General features: G+C 41.3%; 1 protein-coding gene across 3 annotated transcripts in view; it reads right to left on the bottom strand.

The window, feature by feature from the left end:
* Window positions 1-2,218: 2,218 nt before the first annotated feature.
* Window positions 2,219-23,884, bottom strand: part of DIAPH3 (diaphanous related formin 3) — a 571,588-nt gene continuing 549,922 nt past the window's right edge. For all 3 annotated transcript variants that reach the window (XM_060394025.1, XM_060394029.1, XM_060394026.1), the window contains one exon: window positions 2,219-15,377. In XM_060394025.1, coding sequence (XP_060250008.1) covers window positions 15,115-15,377 — 263 coding nt within the window. In that variant the 3' untranslated portion in view covers window positions 2,219-15,114. The remainder of the gene's footprint in view (window positions 15,378-23,884) is intronic.

Below are 23,884 nucleotides of genomic sequence, written 5' to 3'. Positions count from 1 at the left end.
TTTGCCAAGAAAATGCACTGGTCATAGCAAACACCCTCTTCCAACAACACAAGAGAAGACTCTACACATGGACATCACCAGATGGTCAACACCGAAATCAGATTGATTATATTCTTTGCAGCAAAAGATAGAGAAGCTCTATACAGTCAACAAAAACAAGACCAGGAGCTGACTGTGGCTCAGAGCACGAACTCCTTATTACCAAATTCAGACTGAAACTGAAGAAAGCAGGGAAAGGCTACCCACTCCAGTATTCTGGCCTGGAGAATTCCATGGACAGTATAGTCCATGGGGTCACAGAGTCAGACAGCACTGAGTGACTTTCACTTTCACTTATCTTGCTTTATGCTATGACTTGGTGAATCAGACAAATTGACCTATTTGTTGCTCTTCTTCAACATCTTTGGCTTTGGGTTTCACTGGTGGCTCAGAGGTTAAAGCGTCTGCCTGCAATGTGGGAGACCCAGGTTCAATCCCTGGGTTGAGAGATTCCTTCTCCCCTGGAGAAGGAAATGGCAACCCATTCCAGTATTCTTGCCTGGAGAATCCCATGGAGACAGGAGCCTAGTAGGCTATAGTCCACGTGGTTGCAAAGAGTTGGACACAACTGAGCGAATTCACTTTCATGACTGAGGGACTTCACTTTCACTTTTTAGGACTTCCCTAGTGGCTCAGACAGTGAAGTGTCTGTCTACAATGTAGGCGACCCAGGTTCGAACCCTGGGTAGGGAAAATCCGCTGGAAAAGGAAATGGCAATCCACTCCAGTACTATTGCCTGGAAAATCCCATGGACAGAGGAGCCTGGTAGGTTACAGTCCATGGGGTCGCAGAGTCGGACACGACTGAGCGATTTCACTTCACTAGTGCATACAACCTTGCCTGCATGGGTCTTAGAGAAAATATCACTGTTAGCATTTGTTAGAAAAGTACGCATCTATGGAGGAAAAAAAATACTGTTCTCTGAAAAATCAAGCAAAACGCTTATTTCTACATACTCTTTATTTTTTCCTCCCTATCATTTCTAAAGAATGTATGTCCTACAGTGGTGTGGGTGATCTAATGGCATGTACCAGTAGTGTTAAAAGTTAGAGACATACTGAATCTTAAACCCTATGGCTGTTTTCTAAAATAAACACATGAAAGCATATACTGAAAATGTATCAGTAGGAAGGTGATATGCTTGCCTTAAATACCGAGATAATTTGGTGCAGACTAACTTTTTACCAGAATTAATATAGTAACAGATGTTCACCTTCGAATGCCTTAAATATAAATCTCGATGCATGTAAAATTAATAAAAAATTTGAAGCTTCCTAATTTGGTTACATTTTGCTTTTATAAAGATGAAACAAAACTTAAGGATGTTTGATACCATGAGTAATAGTTGTTTTCCTTGTGGAGGTGGCTCAATGAAATTTATTCAACCTCCTGTCAAGTTAAAAAAAATTCCAATGGTTCAAGAAAAACATATGTCTGTGTGTTACAGAGGAAGCAGGATGCTGGCTTGATTAGCTTCCACTCAACCTCATACCTATTTTGTGCCCCTAAATGAAAATTTCTTGCAGTTTGCATCTGCAAAACCTCTGTGGATGTTGTTCCTTCTATCTGGAGCTCTCTCTCTCTCTGGAGAGGTTTACCATCCTCTCCACTTGAAGTCACCACCCAGGAGAGCTTCCCCAACCTGCCCCCCATTAGCCCAGTTAGACTCCCATCATATTTTCCTAAAGCCTGTTTTTTAGCCCAAGCACATCTATCCTGTTTGTCTTCCTTGGTGAATTATACACCTCTTAATGGCAGGGTTTCTCCTCCTTATGTCCCCAGTTCTCAGCAGAGTACCGGGCATTATTGACTGAGTGGGCTTCCAGAAGGATTCATATCTGAATAGCTTATGATGGGCCCTTGCATCTAATTGATATTTTATAAACATATAAATCATTTATTATTTTCAACACAGTAGAAGTAAATTTTAATGAGCTTTATGGTATCATGCAGGACACTGAAGATATGGTAGTTAACAAAGTATAGAGCTTGTTTTCTATAAGCAAGTAAAAAAAAAAAAAGACAAAAAAATATAAGCAAGTCAGATAATGGATATGTAAGCCATGAGATTTGTGTGTAAGAATGATGTCAGTAACTTTTAATTTCAGAAGAATTACATTTAAGGACAAAAAAGATAGACAAATAGAAACCTTATATGTTTTAGTAATAACAGGCAAATTTGATTTTCATTTAAATTGTCTTTTAAAATTCAATTATTTATTTGTTAGTATTGCTAGATACAGAATAGAAAAAGCATATATAGGGAAGACAATAATGGTTCAGTTCATCTACAATAAATCTCTTATCTTCCATATGAGTGGAACATAAATTGCTGCTCATTCAAATAATGGAATTCAGACATCTCTCAAAATATGTTATTCCAAAGTGCACTGCTCAGTACTAATCAAAGATACGAGAAATATCTTGATGAGTGGCCCACCTTCTAAAAACTACACATTATGCATTTATTTTTAAAACAACCTCAAACTCAAATGTACTCAATTCTCTAGATGTTATTAAAAGGCCTATTTTAAGCAAAGTGATTATTTTGGCAAAAAAATGTCTTGTCAAAATTATGACTTATGTATTGTACTTCCATTTCCCCCCATCTTCAGAAAGAAAAAAGGAAGCCAAGGGAAAAACAAAAATGATGTACATTGTTATTTTGCTGAGAGGCTAACGGTTTGGGAAGAACTCATTTTTTGTACGTACCATACTAACAGAAATCTCACAAGTCTTCAAAACACAGAGGGCTTGACAAGCTGTTTATCTGTGCAGAAGCATTCCTTGTGGGAGCAGTGTCTGCAAAGTTGATCAACCTCAGAGGACCCGACGTTCCTGCCATTTTGACCAGCAATGGCAACAGATATTCATGTTTAAACTTAGTTGCCTTATATTTATGTGTGTGATTATTTGACAATACTGTACTCAAAGAGAAGCACTGATGACAGGAATTCAAATGAGAAAATATTTTATAAAATTATCTCTTTTCATCTTTGGTATATAAGTATAGCAGATCCTGGGAAATCGTAGCATTTCCAAACAAAATAATGAAGCTGAGTGGTGAGTCATCTCTAATGGCAACTAACTGCAAAACACAGAGCAGGCAGGGTGTTTGAGTCTTAGCTCTGGTGTTTTTCTGGAAGATATTTTACAATCGCAAAGGGAGACAGGATAGCTTAAGACTGCAGGGTCTGAAGTTCTGGAATGCTTAGATTGTAATTCTGAATTCAGTCTGTATTGACTGGTGACCATGGATAAATTCCTTAACTTCTCTACTTGTTCACTGGTAAAACGAGCTCTGAGAACTCTTCTTCGTGAGGCTGTTACACACATAAGTGAGGTAAGACACATGACACCCCTGGACAATGTGGAGCCCACAATCAGTGTTTTCCACGTGCCGGGGGTGAGCTGCTGTGTGGCTCAGACCAAGGCTGTCTCATGGCCCAGGTCCTCAGAAGCTCTTTCCCACGAAACTCTCTGCCTTTCCAGACTGCTTCTTTCCAGGGTTCAGTTCAGTGGCTCAGTCGTGTCTGACTCTTTCTAGGCGTGGGCTGATTTATTTCAGCTGCAAGACTTGGTTCAAGTACATGAATAAACCAAGACAATTACTATGTTCCTCAAAGAGATAAGCAGAGTATGTGACGGCGCGGAGGTGATAAGCCCCAGGCTGGGGGCCCACTTATGACTCCATACAATTACTGAACCCAGATTCTGAGAGCGATGACGTCCTGCAGGGCTTGTACATGCCCACCCTCTACCTGAGTCACAGCTTCCTCCACTCTCCGGGTCAGAGGCCAGCCTTCGCTCGCTCTGGTGGCTTGGTGAGGGCGGCTGTGTGAGGAGGGCAGGAGCTCACAGATCAGGGGACGGGCTCCCGGGCTGGGGGCTGGGGGCGGGCAAGTCCATTCACCTCAGGTGCGGAACAGAGGTTTGAAGATGACTCAAAGTCCCTCACAATGACGTGCCTGAATTCTAAGGCTCGATGACTTCCTAACTGTGGCGGGCAGCCTCTCATCTCTGGGGAGCTCTGTGGTTGAAATACTTTTCCAGCTAGGCTGTTGGCACCAGCGCTGTCCTCTGGAGACACACAGGGTAAGTTTGCTATCTTTTTCACACTAGTCGTGGAGAGACCGGCAGGCTGCTAGCCTGTCCTGAGTCCTCCTGTGCTCTGAACACAGGCGCACTGCTCCTGCGTCTGCACTGTTTCCAGCCCTCGGCATGGAGAACGCCCCGCTTGCACCCTCAGCAAACCTCCTCTGACCCTGGTGGCCTGTTTGGCCCTCCTCCTAACACCCACACGTGTGCACGCTTCTGACCCACCCACATCCTGCAGTCAGTGCACCGCCCCACACACAGATCAACAGACGTCAAACCCGGGGTCTGCACAGTGTCAACACCGTACAGTTCAAGGAAGGCCTGGCGTCTTGTTTCTGAGCTTTAGGCAAGGCTAAAATACCCACGGGCTTCCCTAGGGGCTCAGGCAGTAAAGATTCTGCCTGCAACACAGGAGACGGATTTGATCCCTGTGTTGGGAAGATCTGGAGAAGGAAATGGCAATCCACACCAGTGTTCTTGCCTTGGGAATTCCATGGGCAAAGAAGCCTGGCAGGCTATAGTTCACAGGGTTGCAAACAGTCACACATGACCGAGCGAACAACACCCCCCCATATATAGTGCCCAGACAACCTTGATGAGTGTGTGGGCCAGGACCCTGGAACTGAATCAGCGGCTGCCATTCTGGAGGACAACCGAAGCTGCCACAGGGCGGGTGGTGCCTCTGGAATGGGTCACTAGACCCCTCCTACCAGAGCACTGCAGGCCCCAGCTTCGTCTCAGAATAAGAGGGGACTGCTTGCTGTGGAGGGTAACTCACTAGCTCGGACGTCCTGATACTTCCTTCTACCTCTGTCCCTCTGCTTTTCTACTCAGAGCTTTGTTAAATGTTTTCAAAATCCCATCTTTTCTCAGCTCTGCAGGAGGATGGAGGAAAGGGACTTCTGTCCATGCTTTGACCTCAGCAGTGAAGGGGAACTGGCTCCCTGAAGACAAGATGGCAGCAGCGTCCGACAGAAAGAATTAAGGGTAGGATGGGACGCAGGGTTCGTTCAGCGTGTGGGTGTAGACTCCCTTACTGTGTCTCTTCTCAGTTCTCCTTTAGTAGGTCTTCAACTCCTACAGGTCATATGTAAAATGCACGTGCCCTCAGCAGTAACACTGCTGTTGTTCTTTGTTGTTCAGTCGCTAAGTCATATCCACCACTCTGTGACCCCACAAAATGCAGCACACCAGGCCTACCTGTCCTTCACTATCCCCTGGAGCTTGCTCAAATTCATGTCCATTGAGTCAGTGATGCCATCCGACCATCTCATCCTCTGTCATCCCCTTCTCTTGCCCTCAATCTTTCCCAGCATCAGGGTCTTTTCCAATGAGTCAACTTTTTGCATGAGGTGGCCAAAGTATTGGAGCTTCAGCTTTAGCATCAGTCCTTCCAATGAAAACTCAGGACTGATCTTTAGAATGGACTGGTTGGATCTCCTTGCAGTCCAAGGGACTCTCAAAAGTGTTCTCCAACACCACAGTTCAAAAGCATCAGTTCTTCAGTGCTTAGCTTTCTTTATGGTCCAGCTCTCACACCCATACATAACTACTGGAAAAACCATAGCCTTGACTAGACGGACCTTTGTTGGCAAAGTGATGTCTCTCCTTTTTAATTCGCTGATTTGGTTGGGCATAGCTTTCCTTCTAAGGAGCAAATACTGTTATCATCCAAATAAAGAACTCAAAGGAGGTTCAAGTATAGAGGAGGAGAAGCCATAAGGATGGAGAAGCTCCACTTATCAGGAGCACTTAGCATCAAACATTACCTTCCCCATGCTCTACCTGGGGCAGGCCCAGGGAACACTCATCCTAACTACAGTTGCCCTCCCGAATTGGGTCTGTGGTCTCTATAGGCTTGGATGCTGTTCCCATGAGCCACTAACATCCTTATGCTTAACAGTGTCCTTGAAGTGTGCCTCTTCTTACTTAAGTGTGCTCTCCGGCACATCAGACAGAAGTTGTTAAGCTTCTCTGGAGAGTGTGAGGAAAGCCATTAGAACATATCAAAAAAACCCCTTTCTAAGTGGAATCATGAGAAAGTACCTGAAAGGCACCTCTCCCGAGTGACTGTCAGGATAAAGGAACTAATCATTGAAGTGGGTGGAAGATCGGAGAACTGGGTGAATCCATAATGTTTCTTATAACATCCTGAGACCCCAGAAATGATTAAGGTATGAAGCTGGACCCTCTCTGTGAGGTCCTTTAACCTCTAAGAGATCTTCAGGATGAATTTCATAATGTGAGACATACACTTAATCTAATGGAGGCAGTAAATGTTCGGCAGAAAACATATGGAGCGAGTTCCAGGACACTTTAACTGACTTTCTTATAAACTTGAAAAAAACCCAGATTTGTTTTCTTCAGGTCAGCACTCCTTTATCTGGAGGAGAGGCTGTGGAAGGAGGGGAGGGTAATGGATACAAGCTATAATTCAGGAGGGTGATACAAGGAAGGTCAGGCGGGACAGAATGATGTGTGAGATCACGTTAGAAATATCACCAGATTCCTTGGGGACTTATAAAAGCGCCTTAATTCTTGTCCTTGCCAAACATCCTATAAGAGTACGACAAGATTTTATTTATCGTCAGTCAGATTGGACTCGCACGCTCAGACTAGGCCGCAGGCGTGGGACGTCAGTCAGCGCTCTTGCAGGCATCAGGATGGCCCTTGTTAGGTCATGAAGCAAAGGAAGGGAGTCAGGATGCGGCCCTCCAAAAACGCCGTTATTTTCAGGCTGGAGAGGCACCTGTTTGCTTTTATTAGGCACCTGCTTGGTTTTGTATGGAAAAGGTCAAATATTTGTGCCTGACAGAAGGGAAGGGGAAGAAATGCCTCATTTTAAAATTGAGCTTCCCTCAGAAGTCAGGTACTTTAATTATGATTTCTAAATTTTGTTGCCAGATTTTGATATATTTTAACAGAGAATGCTTTACACATACCAAACTTTGAAATTATGACAAAGCATGTAAATAATAATTTCCATATTAATATATCTACACCATCTATAACTTGCCTTTATATGTATTATTAAATATATTAAGTTAAATATGTGTGCTACTAAACATTTCTGGTTAATATACTTTTTTTTTTTTTTTTTTTTTACATAAAGATAGACCTGTTCTATCAGGATCAGCCATGCTCCTGAAAACAGACACTTCAGGGAAAATTAACTGGACACACTCACCTGAGAACTTGGTCCCCTTCTCAAGAAGTAATTCACCATGATGCTTGATTCAATCTGTTTATTTTGTTATAGCTTCTTTATATTTGACCACCAATCACACCCAAATTATATATAAAATATTAAGATTAGATTGTCATTGGAGATGTACTTTAAAATAAATTTTTAGTAACACATAGTTAGAAAACAAGGGAAAAGAAATTTTTATAAATAGGTTTTTAATCCAAACATAACATGGAATAAAAAATACCAAGAGAAAATGAAAAGTCTCAAACTTTATATATAATTAAAAAAAAAACTAAGTACATAATAGACTTACATAATGAGGCTTCCCCAGTGGTTTAGATGGTAAAGAACCTGCCTGCAATGTAGGAGACATGGGTTCAATCCCTAGGAAGATTCTCCAGAGAGGGAATGGCAACCAACTCCAGCATTCTTGATTAGAGAATCCCTATGGACAGGAAACTAAGATCATGGCATCTGGTCCCATCAGTTCACTTCAGTTCATTTGCTCAGTCGTGTTCGACTCTTTGTGACCCTTTGAAAGGCAGCACACCAGGCATTCTTGTCCATACCAACTTCCAGAGTCCACCCAAACCCTTGTCCATTGAGTCAGTGATGCCATCCAACCATCTCATCCTCTGTTGTCCCCTTCTCCTCCTGCCCTCAATCCCTCCCAGCATCAGGGTCTTTTCCAATGAATCAGCTCTTTGCATCAGGTGGCCAGAGTATTGGAGTTGTAGTTTCAACATCAGTCCTACCAATGAACTCCCAGGACTGATCTCCTTTAGGATGGACTGGTTGGATCTCCTTGCAGTCCAAGGGACTCTCAAGAGTCTTCTCCAACAACTCAAGAGAGTCAATTCTTCGGCGCTCAGCTTTCTTTATAGTCCAACTCTTCACATCCATACATGACCACTGGAAAAACCATAGCCTTTACTAAATGGACCTTTGTTGACAAAGTAATCTCTCTGCTTTTCAATATGCTATCTAGGTTGGTCCTAACTTTCCTTCCAAGGAGCAAGCATCTTTTAATTTCATGGCTGCAATCACCATCTGCAGTATTTTGGAGCCCCCCAAAATAAAGTCAGCCACTGTTTCCACTATTTCCCCATCTATTTGCCATGAAGTGATGGGATGAGAGCCATGATCTTAGTTTTCTGAATGTTGAGCTTTAAGCCAACTTTTTCACTCTCTTCTTTCACTTTCATCAAGAGGCTCTTTGGTTTTTCTTTGCTTTCTGCCATAAGGATGGTGTCATCTGCATATTTGAGGTTATTGACATTTCTCTCGGCAATCTTGATTCCAGCTTGCGCTTCCTCTAGCCCAGCATTTCTCATGATGTCCTCTGCATATAAGTTAAATAAGCAGGGTGACAACATACAGCCTTGATGCTTGTTCGGTGATCCAGTAGATGTTGGCAATTTGATCTCTTGTTCCTCTGCCTTTTCTAAAACCAGCTTGAACATCTTGAAGTTCACAGTTCATGTATTGCTGAAGCCTGGCTTGGAGAATTTTGAACATTACTTTACTAGTGTGTGAGATGAGTGCAATTGTGTGGTAGTTTGAGCATTCTTTGGCATTGCCTTTCTTTGGGATTGGAATGAAAACTGACCTTTTCCAGTTCTGTGGCCACTGCTGAGTTTTCCAAATTTGCTGGCCTTTTGAGTGCAGCACTTTCTGAGCATCATCTTCCAGGATTTGAAATAGCTCAACTGGAATTCCATCACCTCCACTAGCTTTGTTCATAGTGATGCTTCCTAAGGCCCACTTGACTTCACATTCCAGGATGTCTGGCTCTAGCTGAGTGATCACACCATCATGATTATCTGGGTCGTGAAGACCTTTTTTTGGTACAGTTCTTCAGTGTATTCTTGCCACCTCTTCTTAATATCTTCTGCTTCTGTTAGGTCCCTACCATTTTTGTCCTTTATAGAGCCAATCTGTGCATGAAATGGTCCCTTGGTACCTCTAATTTTCTTGAAGAGGTCTCTAATCTTTCCCATTGTATTGTTTTCCGCTATTTCTTTGCACTGATCACCGAGGAAGGCTTTCTTATCTTTTCTTGCTATTCTTTGGAACTTTGCATTCAAATAGGTATAACTTTCCTTTTTGCTTCCCTTCTTTTCGCAGCTATTTGTAAGGTCTCCTTAGACAGCGATTTTGCTTTTTTTGCATTTTTTTTTCTTGGGGATGGTCTTGATTCCTGTCTTCTGTACAATGTCACAAACCTCCGTTCATAGTTCCTCAGGTACTCTGTCTATCAGATCTAGTTCCTTAAATCTATTTCTCACTTCCACTGTATAATCATAAGGGATTTGATTCAGGTCATACCTGAATGGTCTATTGGTTTTCTCCACTTTATTTAATTTCAGTCTGAATTTGGCAATAAGGAGTTCATGATCTGAGCCACAGTCAGCTCCCGGTCTTGTTTTTGCTGACTGTACAGAGCTTCTCCATCTTTGGCTGAAGAGAATATAATCAATCTGATTTCGGTGTTGACCATCTGGTGATGTCCATGTGTAGAGTCTTCCCTTGTGTTGTTGGAACAGGATATTTGCTATGACCAGTATGTTCTCTTGGAAGAACTCTATTAGCCTTTGCCCTGCTTCATTCTGCATTCCAAGGCCAAATTTGCCTGTTATTCCAGGCGTTTCTTGATTTCCTACTTTTGCATTCCAGTCCGCTATAATGAAAAGGACATCTTCTTTGGGTGTTAGTTCTAGAAGGTCTTGTAGGTTTTCATAGAAATGTTTGACTTCAGCTTTTTCAGTGTTACTGGTTGGGGCATAGGCTTGGATTACCGTGATATTGAATGGTTTGCCTTGGAAACGAACAGAGATCATTCTGTCATTTTTGAGATTGCATCCAAGTACTGCATTTCAGACTCTTTTGTTGACTATGATGGCTCCTCCATTTCTTCTAAGGGATTCCTGCCCACAGTAGTAGATATGATGGTCATCTGAGTTAAATTCGCCCATTCCAGTCCACTTTAGTTCACTGATTTCTAGAATGTCGACATTCACTCTTGCCATCTCTTGTTTGACCACTTCCAATTTGCCTTGATTCATGGACCTAACGTTCCAGGTTCCTATGCAATATTGCTCTTTACAGCATCGAACCTTGCTTCTCTCACCAGTCCCATCCACAGCTGGGTGTTGTTTTTGCTTTGGCTGCATCCCTTCATTCTTTCTGGAGTTATTTTTCCACGGATCACCAGTAGCATACGGGGCACCTACCGACCTGGAGAGTTCATCTTTCAGTGTCCTACCATTTTGCCTTTTCATACTGTTCATGGGGTTCTCAAGGCAAGAATACTGAAGTGGTTTGCCATTCCCTTCTACAGTGGACCACATTCTGTCAGACCCATCTGGTCCCATCACTTCATGGCAAATAGATGGAGAAAGAGTAGAAACAGTGGCTGACTTTATTTTCTTTGGGCTCCAAGATCACTGCAGATGGTGATTATAGCCATGAAATTAGAAGACGCTTGCTCCTTGGAAGAAAAGTTATGACCAACCTTGACAGCATATTCAAAAGAAAGGCATTACTTTGCCAACAAAGGTCCATCTAGTCAAAGCTATGTTTTTTCCAGTAGTCGTGTGTGGATGTGAGAGTTGGACTATAAGGAAAGCTGAGTGCTGAAGAATTGATGCTTTTGAGCTGTGGTGTTGGAGAAGACTCTTGAGAGTCCCTTGGACTGCAAGGAGATCAAGCCAGTTCATCCTAAAGGAAATCAGTCCTGAATGTTCATTGGAAGGACTGATGCTGAAGTTGAAACTCCAATACTTTGGCTACCTGATGTGAAGAGCTGACTCAATGGAAATGATCCTGATGCTGGGAAGGATTGAGAGTAGGAGAAGGGGACGACAGAGGATGAGATGGCTGGATGGCATCACCGACTCAACAGACATGAGTGTGAGTAAACTCAAGGAGTTGGTGATGGACAGGGAGGCCTGGTGTGCTGCAGTCCATGGGACTGCAAAGAGTTGGACATGACTTAGCAAGTGAACTGAACTGAACCGATAGAGGAGCCTGGCGAGCTATTGTCATGGGGTCAAAAAGAGTCGGATACGAGTGAGCGACTAACACTTTCACTTTGAAACTTAAATAACACATAATATATTACAAGGCTGTTGTAAAGGAAAATGATTAGGCAGTCCTGAAGTGATAATCTAATAATCTGACTTCCAATTTCATCATCAGAATCCCTTAAAAAAATTTAGATATCAAATAGCATAACATGTATAACAACATAGATCTGTAGGAACCTGGATTTATGTTAATGATATTCACTGGAGGAAGACAATTTCTGGAATTTTCAAAGCATTTTTATACAATGGCTAGAATTTCAAAATGGACAGTAAAGGGGAAAAAAATATCATTTTATGGTTTCCTGAAATAAATTAAGATTCCTTTTAAGCTCCTGTCATCATGGAGATGCTGAAAGGAGAGTATGAAGCCAAATGTGACGCTCAAAATCTAACAAGGTGAGTAGCAGGCAAAGAGACCCTCACAGTCAAACTCTAATTAGGGGCATGGCTCACTTTCATTCTACCTCAAACTCCATTCCCACCTTAGCTGTAACCTCTTCCCTTACATCCACTTTAAAAGGCAATGGCCTACTTAGGAATAATGAAGTTTTATGGTTTAAGGTTCCATTATTTTCTTTTTATGGGGAGATTTGGATTTAATTCTGAAATGTCATCCAGTCACTGTGACTCTTTGGCAGCTCCACGTGTTTTGCTAAACAGTAGCTCTTGAGCATAATGATTGAACAGTTTGGCCCTAGAACCTATTTTAAGAATAGTCATGCCTGGCAAGTGTGTGTAACCGCTACCACTGACCAATTCACCAGACAAAAATAAAGAGTGGGTCACGGATAGCTACAATTCCTGGATCTCAAAATTTTTAATAATTAACATGAAGAAAAAGACAATGAATGCCAGTTTTAGAAATTTTCATTCACATTAGCCGTTTATATATTAAGACCTACAACCTTCCAAAAGTTACACTCTGTACAAAAGGTTGCCACAAAACTTACCACCAAAATCCACTGATGCTGACCTATAAAGGAGAGTTTAATAAGATGAAAGATTTGTACATTATAGATTTAGTTTCTAACTAGTAAACTCAGATCTACAGAGTTATATTTTACGGGCTTCCCTGGTGGCGCAGTAGTAAAGAATCCGCCTGCAATGCAGGAGATGCAGAAGACTCGGGTTTGATCCCTGGGTGGGGAAGATCCCCTGGAGAAAGAAATGGCAACTCTCTCCAGTGTTCTTGCCTGGAGAATCCCATTGACAGAGGAGCCTGGTGGGCTCAACTGAAGTGGCTAAGCATGATATTTTAAAATGAGAATGAATCACCTAAGAAATAATCATTTGTGGCTAAACTAACATTTTCAAATCATTAATAACTCTCATTTTTCAATAATCACTATTGTAACAACTAAGGGTTTTAGATTTACTTAGTATAAATAATTGCATTTTTTTGCTTTAGCAGAATTTTTTCAGATAAATTACTGAAATGTTTACTTCCTAACATAAACATTAGATGTTTGGCATATTTTAACTATTCAAATACATGTTAAGAAAAGGATATATATATGTATATGATTAGATTGTTTTTCTTATTTTTAAATTATTTAAAATAATTTATTGGGAAACTTGTGGCTTCCCACAAGCAGGTCTTTGCTTTTGGACCCCCTGATGATCACTTAGTTGTCTATGTTCTTGCCAAATTCTCTCCTTTGACTTGAGAGAGAGGGGAAGGGAATCTATTTTGGGGTGTGTCACTAGCTTGGGTGGAGCATCTTTGTCAAGGTTCTGACTTTTTATCCACTAATTCAAATAAGCAAAGTCTCCTTGCTCAGAAACACAACTGTATCTCAAGGTCTGCCTCGCTATAGTTTTCATCCACAGTTGACTAAAGGAATCTTATGACTTTAAAAATCCTAATTATACCTCTTGGCTTATTGTTGGAAGAAACACTTGCATCAGAAACCAGTGTTTCTTGGTTGCTTCTTACCTCTGTTGACTGTCCTGTGCTTCCCCTCATAGCTGCAGCCTCCTGTCCAGGCCTGAGCATGTCCTTCAGCCTCTGCACACAGATGCCCTGGGGCAGACTGCTCAGTTTCGGGGCTTCTCTGCCTTCCTCCACCCCTGGGAGACTGTCAAAATTCACTCTCCTTTACTGGCCAGGCGGCCTCTCCCCTGTGTCTGCTCCCCAGTCCTAAATTGACACTTACCTGCCATCTGGTGTGTCCAAACTTTTAGGTTGAATTTTAGTTTTGTTTCTGAAAATCTCAAGCCTTTGCAAAATCATGTGAAGACCGGATAGTCAGGATTCCTTCATTTAGCTTCCTTCCTTGCTGTGAAGGGCTCCTGTCTGCTTGAATGAGTAGATATCCTTCACCTTTCCTGATTTTTAAGATGTGCTCTCAGGAAAATAGGAATTGCAACTGGAGGGTAAAATGCACATTTCAGCAACACAGATGAGAACAATTTATTCCCACCTTGACTATGGATCACACTCTGTTCCCCAGTGTCTATAAACAGGGCCTGGTTCATTGTTCTAATTAATTAACTTTATTAACTTGGAGCTGAAAGGAGGTGGCAACTTAAACAAGGAAATAAAAAGCAGTGGACCTTGCCAGACTAGTTGCATATAACTGCTTTTTAACTGAAGGTAAAAGAGCAGTCACTTGCTTACTGCATGTCATAAAGCAAAAGAGATGCTTAGATAGACCATAGAGCATAGTCTCTTTCCCCTAATCCACAGAATATGCTAAATTACAAAACAAAAAGGTGCAACATTTTTTATTTAGTGCAAATAACAAAGTTTATTTTCTTTGATATAGAATTAATAGAATTAATGATGCCTCTAATGGGATAAAATCTCAGCCTTTACACAGGAAGACTTTCCTTGAAATACTTCAGATTTTTGTTAAAGTTATTGATTGTCAGATCAAAGGAACTGCAATTCAAGTTTGTTCACAGAAATTACAAATTCTTAATGTAGAAAGTTTCAAGATGGCAATTCGATCCCAGAATCATCATTATCAGGGGGGAAAAATGCTCTCTCCCCTAAGAGTTTCGGCAGCACTGTAACATTGCATCCATTTACATAAAGGTATGTGCGTTCTGCAAAGAGAGGACATATATTCCTATTACCTCAGTTTTGGAAATGTGTTCAGTTGCCATACAGTCTCCAACAGGGTCTAATTAACATGAATTCAACAATGATCATAATGAGCTTACCAATCATCTCCTCACAGCTTTATTAGATCCAGTCTTGTGTTTTCCGTGCTATGCTGATAGCATACAGATCCCAATTAAGGAGAAACCTGGCCCTTTATAAATAACATACACGGAATATACATGGATATGTAGCAAGACTGGAGGCTGATGATTTGATGTTCACTAATGTTGAAAATAGTAAAGTAAAAATCACAGTGACTTGAAAAGATGGTATTTTCTTAAGGACACACTGTTGAACACCTGGCCACCTACCTGCTCTCTGAAGCATTATGTATAATTCAACCACCAAATATAGAACACACGAACACCAGGAGACAAGAAAAGCATTTAAAGCCCATTACAATCCTGAATATGCCAAAACCTCAAGTACATAGGAAAAGCACTGCAATCAAGTATTTAACTTTATTTTTCTAATATATATCCTAATTTAAAACTATATAAAGTCATTGATATAAAATGCAATTTTTTCAAGTGTTATAGCTTAGAGCATGCCTTTATATTTGGCTTAATCATTTTTTTACCAGTTTAATTTATAAAGCTCGTAATCTTGCCAGCAGGGCTTCAACTTCAGGAATGGGTTCATTTTTAGAAACAGAGCCAAGAAATCCCATTTCCTTTTCTCTGTTGCTTTCTGCATCACAGGCCTCCTTCTTCTCAACTGCCTTGGTCCTCCGTGTAGAAGTGTGAGTGTCTAGATTATAATTAAGCTCCTTGGCGACTGCAGTCCTTGTTGAGCTGCAGTTGATACTGTAGTGTGAACGTGACCCTTCTGTCAACTGCAACTTCTGATTTCCTACAGTAAGGAAGAAAGAAACATTAAACTTATTACTGTGATAAGCAAGGATTGTGCACAGTATGAAACACTGAAATAAGTATTCTCAACAAACAAGTCCTTTTTGACAGACTAAACTAAAAAATATTCAAGAGTAAGGTAGATTTAAAATAAACACAAAGAGGTTAAGAATAAGCTAAAAAATACAAATAGGCAACTATTTCATTAGTATTAATGGTTACGTCCTGCTTCCTTTGTGCCTGAAACGCCCACCACTCAGTTATTAGCAAGGTTGGTCCTGCATTTCATTCAGGTCTCTGCTCAAGTGCTATTGAGAGAGGCCATCTCTGATCATCCATCTAAAACAGCACTCTACCTTTTCATCACTCTGTCTTAACCTCGTCTTTCCCTTCACAGAACCTATGACCACTGGACACATCATATACTTGCTTACTTGTCTGCTGTCTATGTCTTCACTAGAACATAAGCTCTGCTGACAGCAAGGACATTGTTCTAAACACTGCTGTAACACTGGTGCCTAGGATGGCTGGAGCAAAGTAGGTGCTCAACAAATATGCATTGGGCAAATAATTTATTTCTACACCTAAGACAGGCATTAGTTTGAATAATAATGAGATTAATTTCCTTCTGAAAATAAAAAGAAGGGAAAACTAACAGGAAATTAAAAATCAAATTGTCAAAATTTCTTAGCAAATCAAAATAATGTCATAATTTGCCAAATACATACACATATATCAATACAGACCTGTAAACCATACACACATGTATATTCTTTCATTGGTAAGTGACAGCAATCTCAGCTTCTCCAGGCTGTGAGGCAAGAGGTATAACAGCTAACAGCTAAATGACTCTAGCCAACTGACTTTCCCAAAGAGCAACAGGTTTTCTCCTAATTAACTCTTACATTGTACAACTTCATGAGTAATCTCATGTAGATCTCAAATTCAAAAAAAACAAACACAGAACCCTCAATATTCTCATAACCTTGAAAGTGGCCTGAAAATGGCTTCAACAAACTTGACATGACATTTAAAGTTTTTTGGTTATTCGCTGAGAGATGTTCCATTATCCCAACAGTGATGACTTTGGAGCAGAAGCAGTCACTCATGACAGTGTGTTTTATGTGAGTGCTGAAAATTCCAACTGAAAACAGCTTGTACATTAAAAGGCGGCTGCTGAAGGTATTTACTGCACTGTCATTTCCTGTCTGGGGTTCCCGGTGATGGATGAGTATTTTACTCACTTCTCTGGACAATCTCAACAAATTTTAGAAGTCTGATCACCTTTTAGCTGTTGGAAGAAAATAAATACACTCTTCCTGTCACCTTCTTTATCAGCTGGGCAATTGTTACTCAAAAGTAAAAATCTACAGAGCAGTGACTTTCTCTTAGGAATGTTTATAGTTTATAACGTGCGTATCATGTTTGCAGTAAAAAGCACAGCTTACACTGTATTCCTACAGTTCCCAAGACCACACACAAAGGTTTTCTTTTCCTAGCATCAACTCTCCTGCCCCAAAGTGTTTGAAAACTGCACTGTAGCCAAGTGCAGATTTTTAGTCTGCTTACTGCTCCTTCCCAAACGTTCCTATCTTTTCTTGTCATTTGAGTTCTTGTAAACAACTCCATCATGATGATATCTCCAACAAACTATAATTTATTTTGCTGCTGGGCAACTCTCATTACATTTTTGATGACAGAAGAGATTTGACTGGCTAAAATATAGGTCTACATTGTACATAAATAAAGTATTCCACACCTTTCCTGGCTATAATGTATCAAGCCCAGTTCCGCAAAATGAAAACAGCATGGGATTTTAAGGCACATCGGGGTTGAAGTCCAAGTCCCACCCCTTGGCTTTACAGGTTAGCTCACCTCTGTGAGTCTCAGGTTTCAATAGTCAAACTCCAAGAGCAGGTGTGAGAACTAAAGGCAAGGATGAGGGTGACAGTGCCTTTGAGGTATCTGGCTGTGCCTTCCTCTGCCCAAGCCTTGCAAGTGAGGCTTCTGCCACCCAAGGCTTGTTCAGATGCTCTGACCTTTCTGACTTTCTGGTGACCGTACCCATGAAGGTTGAAATACCATTTTATTAATAGCTTGTATTTATGTAGCACTTTTATTTTTAAAGCATTTGTTGCACTCGAAACATTGCCACTGTCATTTTATAGATTGAGAGGTAAAAGCAAAAAGAGGTTAAATCATTTGCTTAGACTTAGTTACTGAGTAAATCAGTGGCAGGAGCCAAATGCTGTCTCTGGAGATACTAAGGCTGTCTTAAAGAAATTTAAAAAGCTTTTTGCCAAGAAAAAGTGCTAAGTAATTCAAAGCTAAGTTTCATAATAGCAATGTCCTGTACTCATGCTTCAAAATGCTTTCTGACAGACTTCCTGCCTGCATAACTCTGTGAATGGTGTACCTATGTCAGCTACCTCAGCATCTCCAAGGTCACACGTAGACTCTTTTTCTCTCCTGGTATTACCTAAACGCCTGACTCTGAACTTCAGGCACAACCTTTACCCCCACAGGGCCCTGGCACTCCTTGTCCATTCTAGCCCAACCTCTTCCCTCTGCTCTCCCAGCAAACACCCAGCCTGCTCCCCTTCACCTTCACCTCACTCACCCACAGAGGGATCAGAAGAGACCCTCCATCAGCTGCTCACTGCAGCATCCACACTCCTTCCCCCCGTGCTCCCTGCCTTAGGGTGGGCACCCGCCTTCCATCCTGTGGCAGCTGTGCCTTCTCTCCTGCACTTTCAAGGTTTCCTTCTTCAAGCAACCATTTCCCTCAGCATACAGGTACTCTGCAGTAACGACCCCAATCTTTAAAGAAGAAATGTCTCTGTCTCCACATCCTGCTCCATTCTCTCTTCCATTGTTGGCTGCCTTGGTAACAAAACATCTCAGAAGAACTGCCAATACTGCTGCCTCATTTCCTTTCTTCCCTTTTTTTCCTTGAACCCGCTCTAATCATGCCTTTGACCCTTTATGCTCAGACGCTCAGTCCTGTCTGACCATTTGGGACCCCGTGGACTGTAGCCCACCAAGCTCTCTGTCCATGCAATTCTCCAGGCAAGAATGCTGGAGTGGGCTGCCATTCTCTTCTCCGGGGGTCTTCCCTTCTGGCCCTTTACTCTTCTGAGACAGCTCTCGTCAAGGCCACTAGTAAACCAGCGTTGCTAAAACAAGACTGGCACACCCCTTGGATGCTTTTGTTTTCCTTTACTTGACCTATATCAGATCCAAGGATGAAATGCCCAGCAGAGGATGGGCTTTTCTTTCACCATCTGCTTCTGCAGAGAATTACGTGGATAACACTGGGCAGCCAATACAGGCTAAAGCGTTTCCACCCTATTGGGAAAACTTTAGATAGTTTTGGGCTAGCTTTAGGCACAAAGTGATAAGAAGAAAAACCAAGCTGGCATGTAACTCTTCTGTGGTTTTAGACGGAGAATCTTTCTTGAGAAGCAATAGACAAGAGAGTATAACATAAAAAGAGGTCATTCCTGAGACCACTGAAGAAATAAGAAAGAAAGTCGAGAGCTCCTTTCAGAATGAGCGTATAGCTGTTAGAAATTCCTTGGTAACACCTCCCTCCAGCCTGCACCTTTATCTCTCAGCATCCCAACAGTCTCCATCCTGGTTCTCAGCCTTGGGAGGCCCAAGCTGTAGCACTGAGGAAGTCACATCCCAAACTGCAAAGTACAAATGAAATTAGGTAGGCTAATTTTCCCCTGTCCCACTGCAAACTAGAGTAGAGAAAGCTCCCAAGTTGGAAGTTCTCTTTTATACATTTTATTGCAATGTTGGTTCAGGTATCTTTGGCCATTACTATTGATACTATTTTAAAAGTCTGCTATTGGTGGTTTCCTGTGGGCTGGACCCAGTGAAGTGAAGTCACTCAGTCGTGTCCAACTCTTTGCGACCCCATGGACTATAACCTACCAGGCTCCTCTGTCCATGGGATTTTCCAGGCAAGAGTACTGGAGTGGATTGCCATTTCCTTCTCCAGGGAATCTTCCCAACCCAGGATTGAACCCAGGTCTCCCGCATTGTAGACAGACGCTTTACCATCTGAGTCACCAGGGAAAAGTCTGCTATTGGTGGTTTCCTGTGGGCTGAACTGGAGACCCAAATTCCACACAAAAAACATGCACTTAATTTTTAAATGGTTCACTTCAAACATCAGGGCGATACCTCAACTCTGCAAGTTGGCGAAAACTCTACACAGGTGCTCAGAGCTACGAAATAAATTGCAATTTGAGGCCAGTAACTTGTATCTTTTTTTATGTGAAATTAGTTCCAAATACAAGGTGACACACTTGGACACATGGACTCTTTAAATGGAGATGAAAACATTAAGGTGAAGTAGAATGCTTCCTTAGTTCTGCAGACACAGGAAATTTGTGCTATTATTTTATGAATCAAATCCAAGGTTTTTATTTTTTTTCACCTTTAAGATATTGTAATTGACGTCTGTGAAAAGAAGTATGATCTTTCTAGGACTACTGCCAATATCCAGGCCATTGGTGATTGGAGTACAGATGGGCCAGGGCCAGCTGCTATTTTTAGTCCTAGGCCAGTAAGGAAATCCAATCTACACATCTACTATTTATGTTTCTGTGGAAATAAATAGGGTGAGAATACATGTCATTATCCTTTAAGATAGGGAAACTCACTTATTTCAATTTAATTCCTTATGTGATTCTTACTATAGAATTGGTTCTGCGGTCCCACACAGTTTTTTTTTTTTTTTTTTTTTTTTCTGAAACTAAATGAAAAGTTGGAAATTGCTGAAAAGTTGAATGGGTCTCAAATACAGAGAATCTGCTAGACCTGAGAGAGAGAGAGAGAGAGAGAGAGAGAGAGAGAGAGAGAGAGAGAGAGAGAGAGAGAGAGAGAATAAAAGCCTTAAATCACAAACTGGGCTGGATCCAACATGACCTTGGCAGAATACAGATTTGGATGACAAAGAAAGCTAGAAACAAAAAACCATGCCCAACCCACCATCCTGAGTTAACTTTTGCATCATTTCTTGAGGAACAGAAAAGACACAAGAACCGGGAAAGTCGCTGAGAAAAAAGAAAATATAAACGTATGCAACCTGGCATCTAAATGAGAAAGCCTTTCAGCCAACAGCTGTTATGCTTCCTGAGGTAAGAAGGCAAGAGTGAGGCTCTGGCTGCCAGCCCTTGGGGAAAACCCTCTCTGCTACAGGAAATATCAGTTATGGTTCAGAAAGAGGCATTATTTCCTTTAAGTCAGTATTGATCCTCCATCACATTGTGGTTCTAATGGGCACTGGGTTCTTAGAAGTGCCAACTCTCAGATGAAATATGAAATTGAGCTCCTGCCTTTTCTGGTCAATGGTGAGCCTGTGGCAGTTTGACAGGAGGAAGAATATAGAACTCTGGTGTCCTAAATTGACTGCATCTCTTCAGTCTTCCTGAAATTTGATCTCTCCTTACAGTTGTTTACCTTTTGCTCTTAACTATTACTTTGACCTACTAAGTAGCTGTTTGGTTTACCCAGTAATACCATTTCTTTGGCAGGAGAAAAAATGGCCCATAAATATAATTTTAAAGCACTACTGGGCCTACATGATAGTAAAGTGTGTGACAAATATATGTTTTTAATCTATGCAATAACTGAAGTTACTGCTGGCCACCCGCAGCCTTTACCCCTGTGGTTTTCCTTACTATTGATTTACTGGTGCTATAAATAATTGTCTTTTCTTTGCTTCATTTTGCTGTTTATTTTACTTTTTGTATTGAAAACATATAAAAAATGATAAAAGAAAAGATCAAAAGGGCATTCTGTATATACCTAAAAATCTTTTAGGAGTGTCAAGAAATTCTTATAGAAACCAATTAAGTAGAAACAAAAATGACAAAAAAGATTACTCCCCCAATTTAAACAAAAGAAAGCAGAGGTGACAGATAAAAGCCATTTCTGAATAAAGGAGATAACAAAATTAAATTAGGATTTTTCCATTAACTAGATATATACACTTCTATTCACTGGTCATAGCAAACATTCTCTTTCAATAACAGAAGAGACGACTCTACACATGGACATCAGCAGATGGACAATGCCAAAATCAAACCGTTTATGTTCTTTGCAGTCGAAGATGGAGAAGCTCTATACAGTCAGCAAAAACAAGACCGGGAGCTGACTGTGGCTCAGATCATGAACTCCTTGGTGCAAAATTCAGACTGAAATTGAAGAAAGTAGGGAAAACCTCTAGACCATTCAGGTATGACCTAAATCAAATTCCTTATGATTATATACTGGAAGTGACAAATAGATTCAAGGGATTAGATTTGACAGACAGAGTTCCTGAAGAAATATGGATGGAGGTTAGTAACATTGTACAAGAAGTTGTGATAAAAACCATCCTCAAGAAAAGAGAGATGCAAAAAGGCAAAATGGTTATCTGAGGAGGCCTTACAAAAGGCTGAGAAAAGAAAAGAAGCTAAAGGCAAAGGAGAAAAGGCAAGATACATCCATCTGAATGTAGAATTCCAAAGAATAGCACAGAGAGAAAAGAAAGCCTTCCTAAGTGATCAATGCAAAGAAATAGAAGAAAACAGTAGAATGGGAAAGACTAGAGATCTCTTCCAGATAGAGCTACCAAAGGAACATTTCATGCAAAGATGGGCACAATAAAGGACAGAAACTGTATCGACCTAACAGAAGCAGAAGATATTAAGAAGAGGTGGCAAGAATACACAGAAGAACTCTACAAAAAAGATCTTAATGACCCAGATAACCATGATGGTGTGATCAGTCAGTCACCTAGAGCCAGACATCCTGGGCCTTAGGAAGCATATCTATAAACAAAGCTAGTGGAGGTGATGGGATTCCAGTTGAGCTATTTCCAATCCTGAAAGATGATGCCGTGAAAGTGCTGCACTTAACATGTCAGCAAATTTGGAAAACTCAGCAGTGGCCACAGGACTGGAAAAGGTCAGTTTTCATTCCAATTCCAAAGAAGGGCAATGCCGAAGAACGTTCAAACTATCATACAATTGCGCTCAGTTCACATGCTAGGAAAGTAATGTTCAAAATTTTCCACGTGAGGCTTCAATAGTACATGAACCGAGAACTTCCAGATGTTCTAGTTGGATTTAGAAAAGGCAGAGGAACCCAAGATCGAATTATCAACATCGGCTAAATCATTGAAAAAGCAAGAGAGTTCCAGAAAAACATCTGCTTCACTGACTAAGCTAAAGCCTTTGACTATGTGGACCACAAGAAACTGTGCAAAATTCTTCAAGAGATGGGAATAACATACCACCTTCCCTGCTTCCTAAGAAACCTGTATGTGGGGCAAAAAGTAACAGCTAGGACTGGACACAGAACAACTGACTGGTTCCGAATTGGGAAAGGAGTACATCAAGGCTGTATACTGTCACCCTGCTTATTTAATTGATATGCAGAGCACATCATGAGAAATGCCAGGGTGGATAAAGCACAAGGCTGGAATCAAGATTGCTGGGAGAAATATCAATAACCTCAGATATGCAAATGACACCACCTTTATGGCAGAAAGTGAAGAAGAACTAACAGCCTTTTGATGAAGGTGAAAGAGGCTTAAAGCTCAACATTCAAAATATGAAGGTCATGGCATCTGGTCCCATCACGTCATGGCAAATAGATGGGGAAATAGTGGAAACAGTGACAGACTTAATTTTGGGGGGCTCCAAAATCACTGCAGATGGTGACTGCAGCCATGAAATTAAAAGATGCTTGCTCCTTGGAAGAAAAGTTATGACCAACCTAGACAGCATATTAAAAAGCAGAGATGTTACTTTGCCGATGAAGGTCCATCTAGTTAAAGCTATGTTTTTTTTCCAGTAGTCATGTATGGATTGAGAGCTGGACCACAAAGGCGGCTCAATGCCAAAGAATTGATGCTTTTGAGCTGTGGTGTTGGAGTAGACTCTTGAGAGTCCCTTGGACAGCAAGGAGATCCAGCCAGTCAATCCTCAAGGAAATCTGTCCTGACTATTCATTGGAAGGACTGATACTCAAGCTGAAGCTCCAGTACTGTGTCCACCTGATGGGAAGAACGGACTCACTGGAAAAGACCCTGATGCTGGGCAAGACTGAAGGCAGGAGGAGAAGGGGATGACAGAGGATAAGATGGTTGGATAGCATCATCAACTCATCAATGGACATGAGTTTGGGCAAGCCCTGAGAGATGCTGAAGAACAGGGAAGCCTGGTGGGCTGCAGTCCTTGGGGTCTCAAGGAATCTGACATAACTGATCAACTGAACAATAATAACAATAATTCAGTCTTGGTCTATTTCACTGTCCTTTGAATAAAAATTTAAAGACAGCACTGCTATTCTGCACAATCACAAAACACATTTTCAATTCAAACTTTCACGTGCAAAGCAACTTCCTCATAACTTTTATATACCAAAACCAACCAAAGCGTCTGTTTACTAGTATTGCTATCTGTCACTGACAGCTGTCTCAAGCTACCAGGCACTAGTGGTCAC

Source organism: Ovis aries, chromosome 10, assembly GCF_016772045.2.
Source record: "Ovis aries strain OAR_USU_Benz2616 breed Rambouillet chromosome 10, ARS-UI_Ramb_v3.0, whole genome shotgun sequence".
Taxonomy (NCBI): domain Eukaryota; kingdom Metazoa; phylum Chordata; class Mammalia; order Artiodactyla; family Bovidae; genus Ovis; species Ovis aries.
Note: the sequence above shows the minus strand (reverse complement) of the source record. Positions and strands in the feature narration are given on the sequence as shown.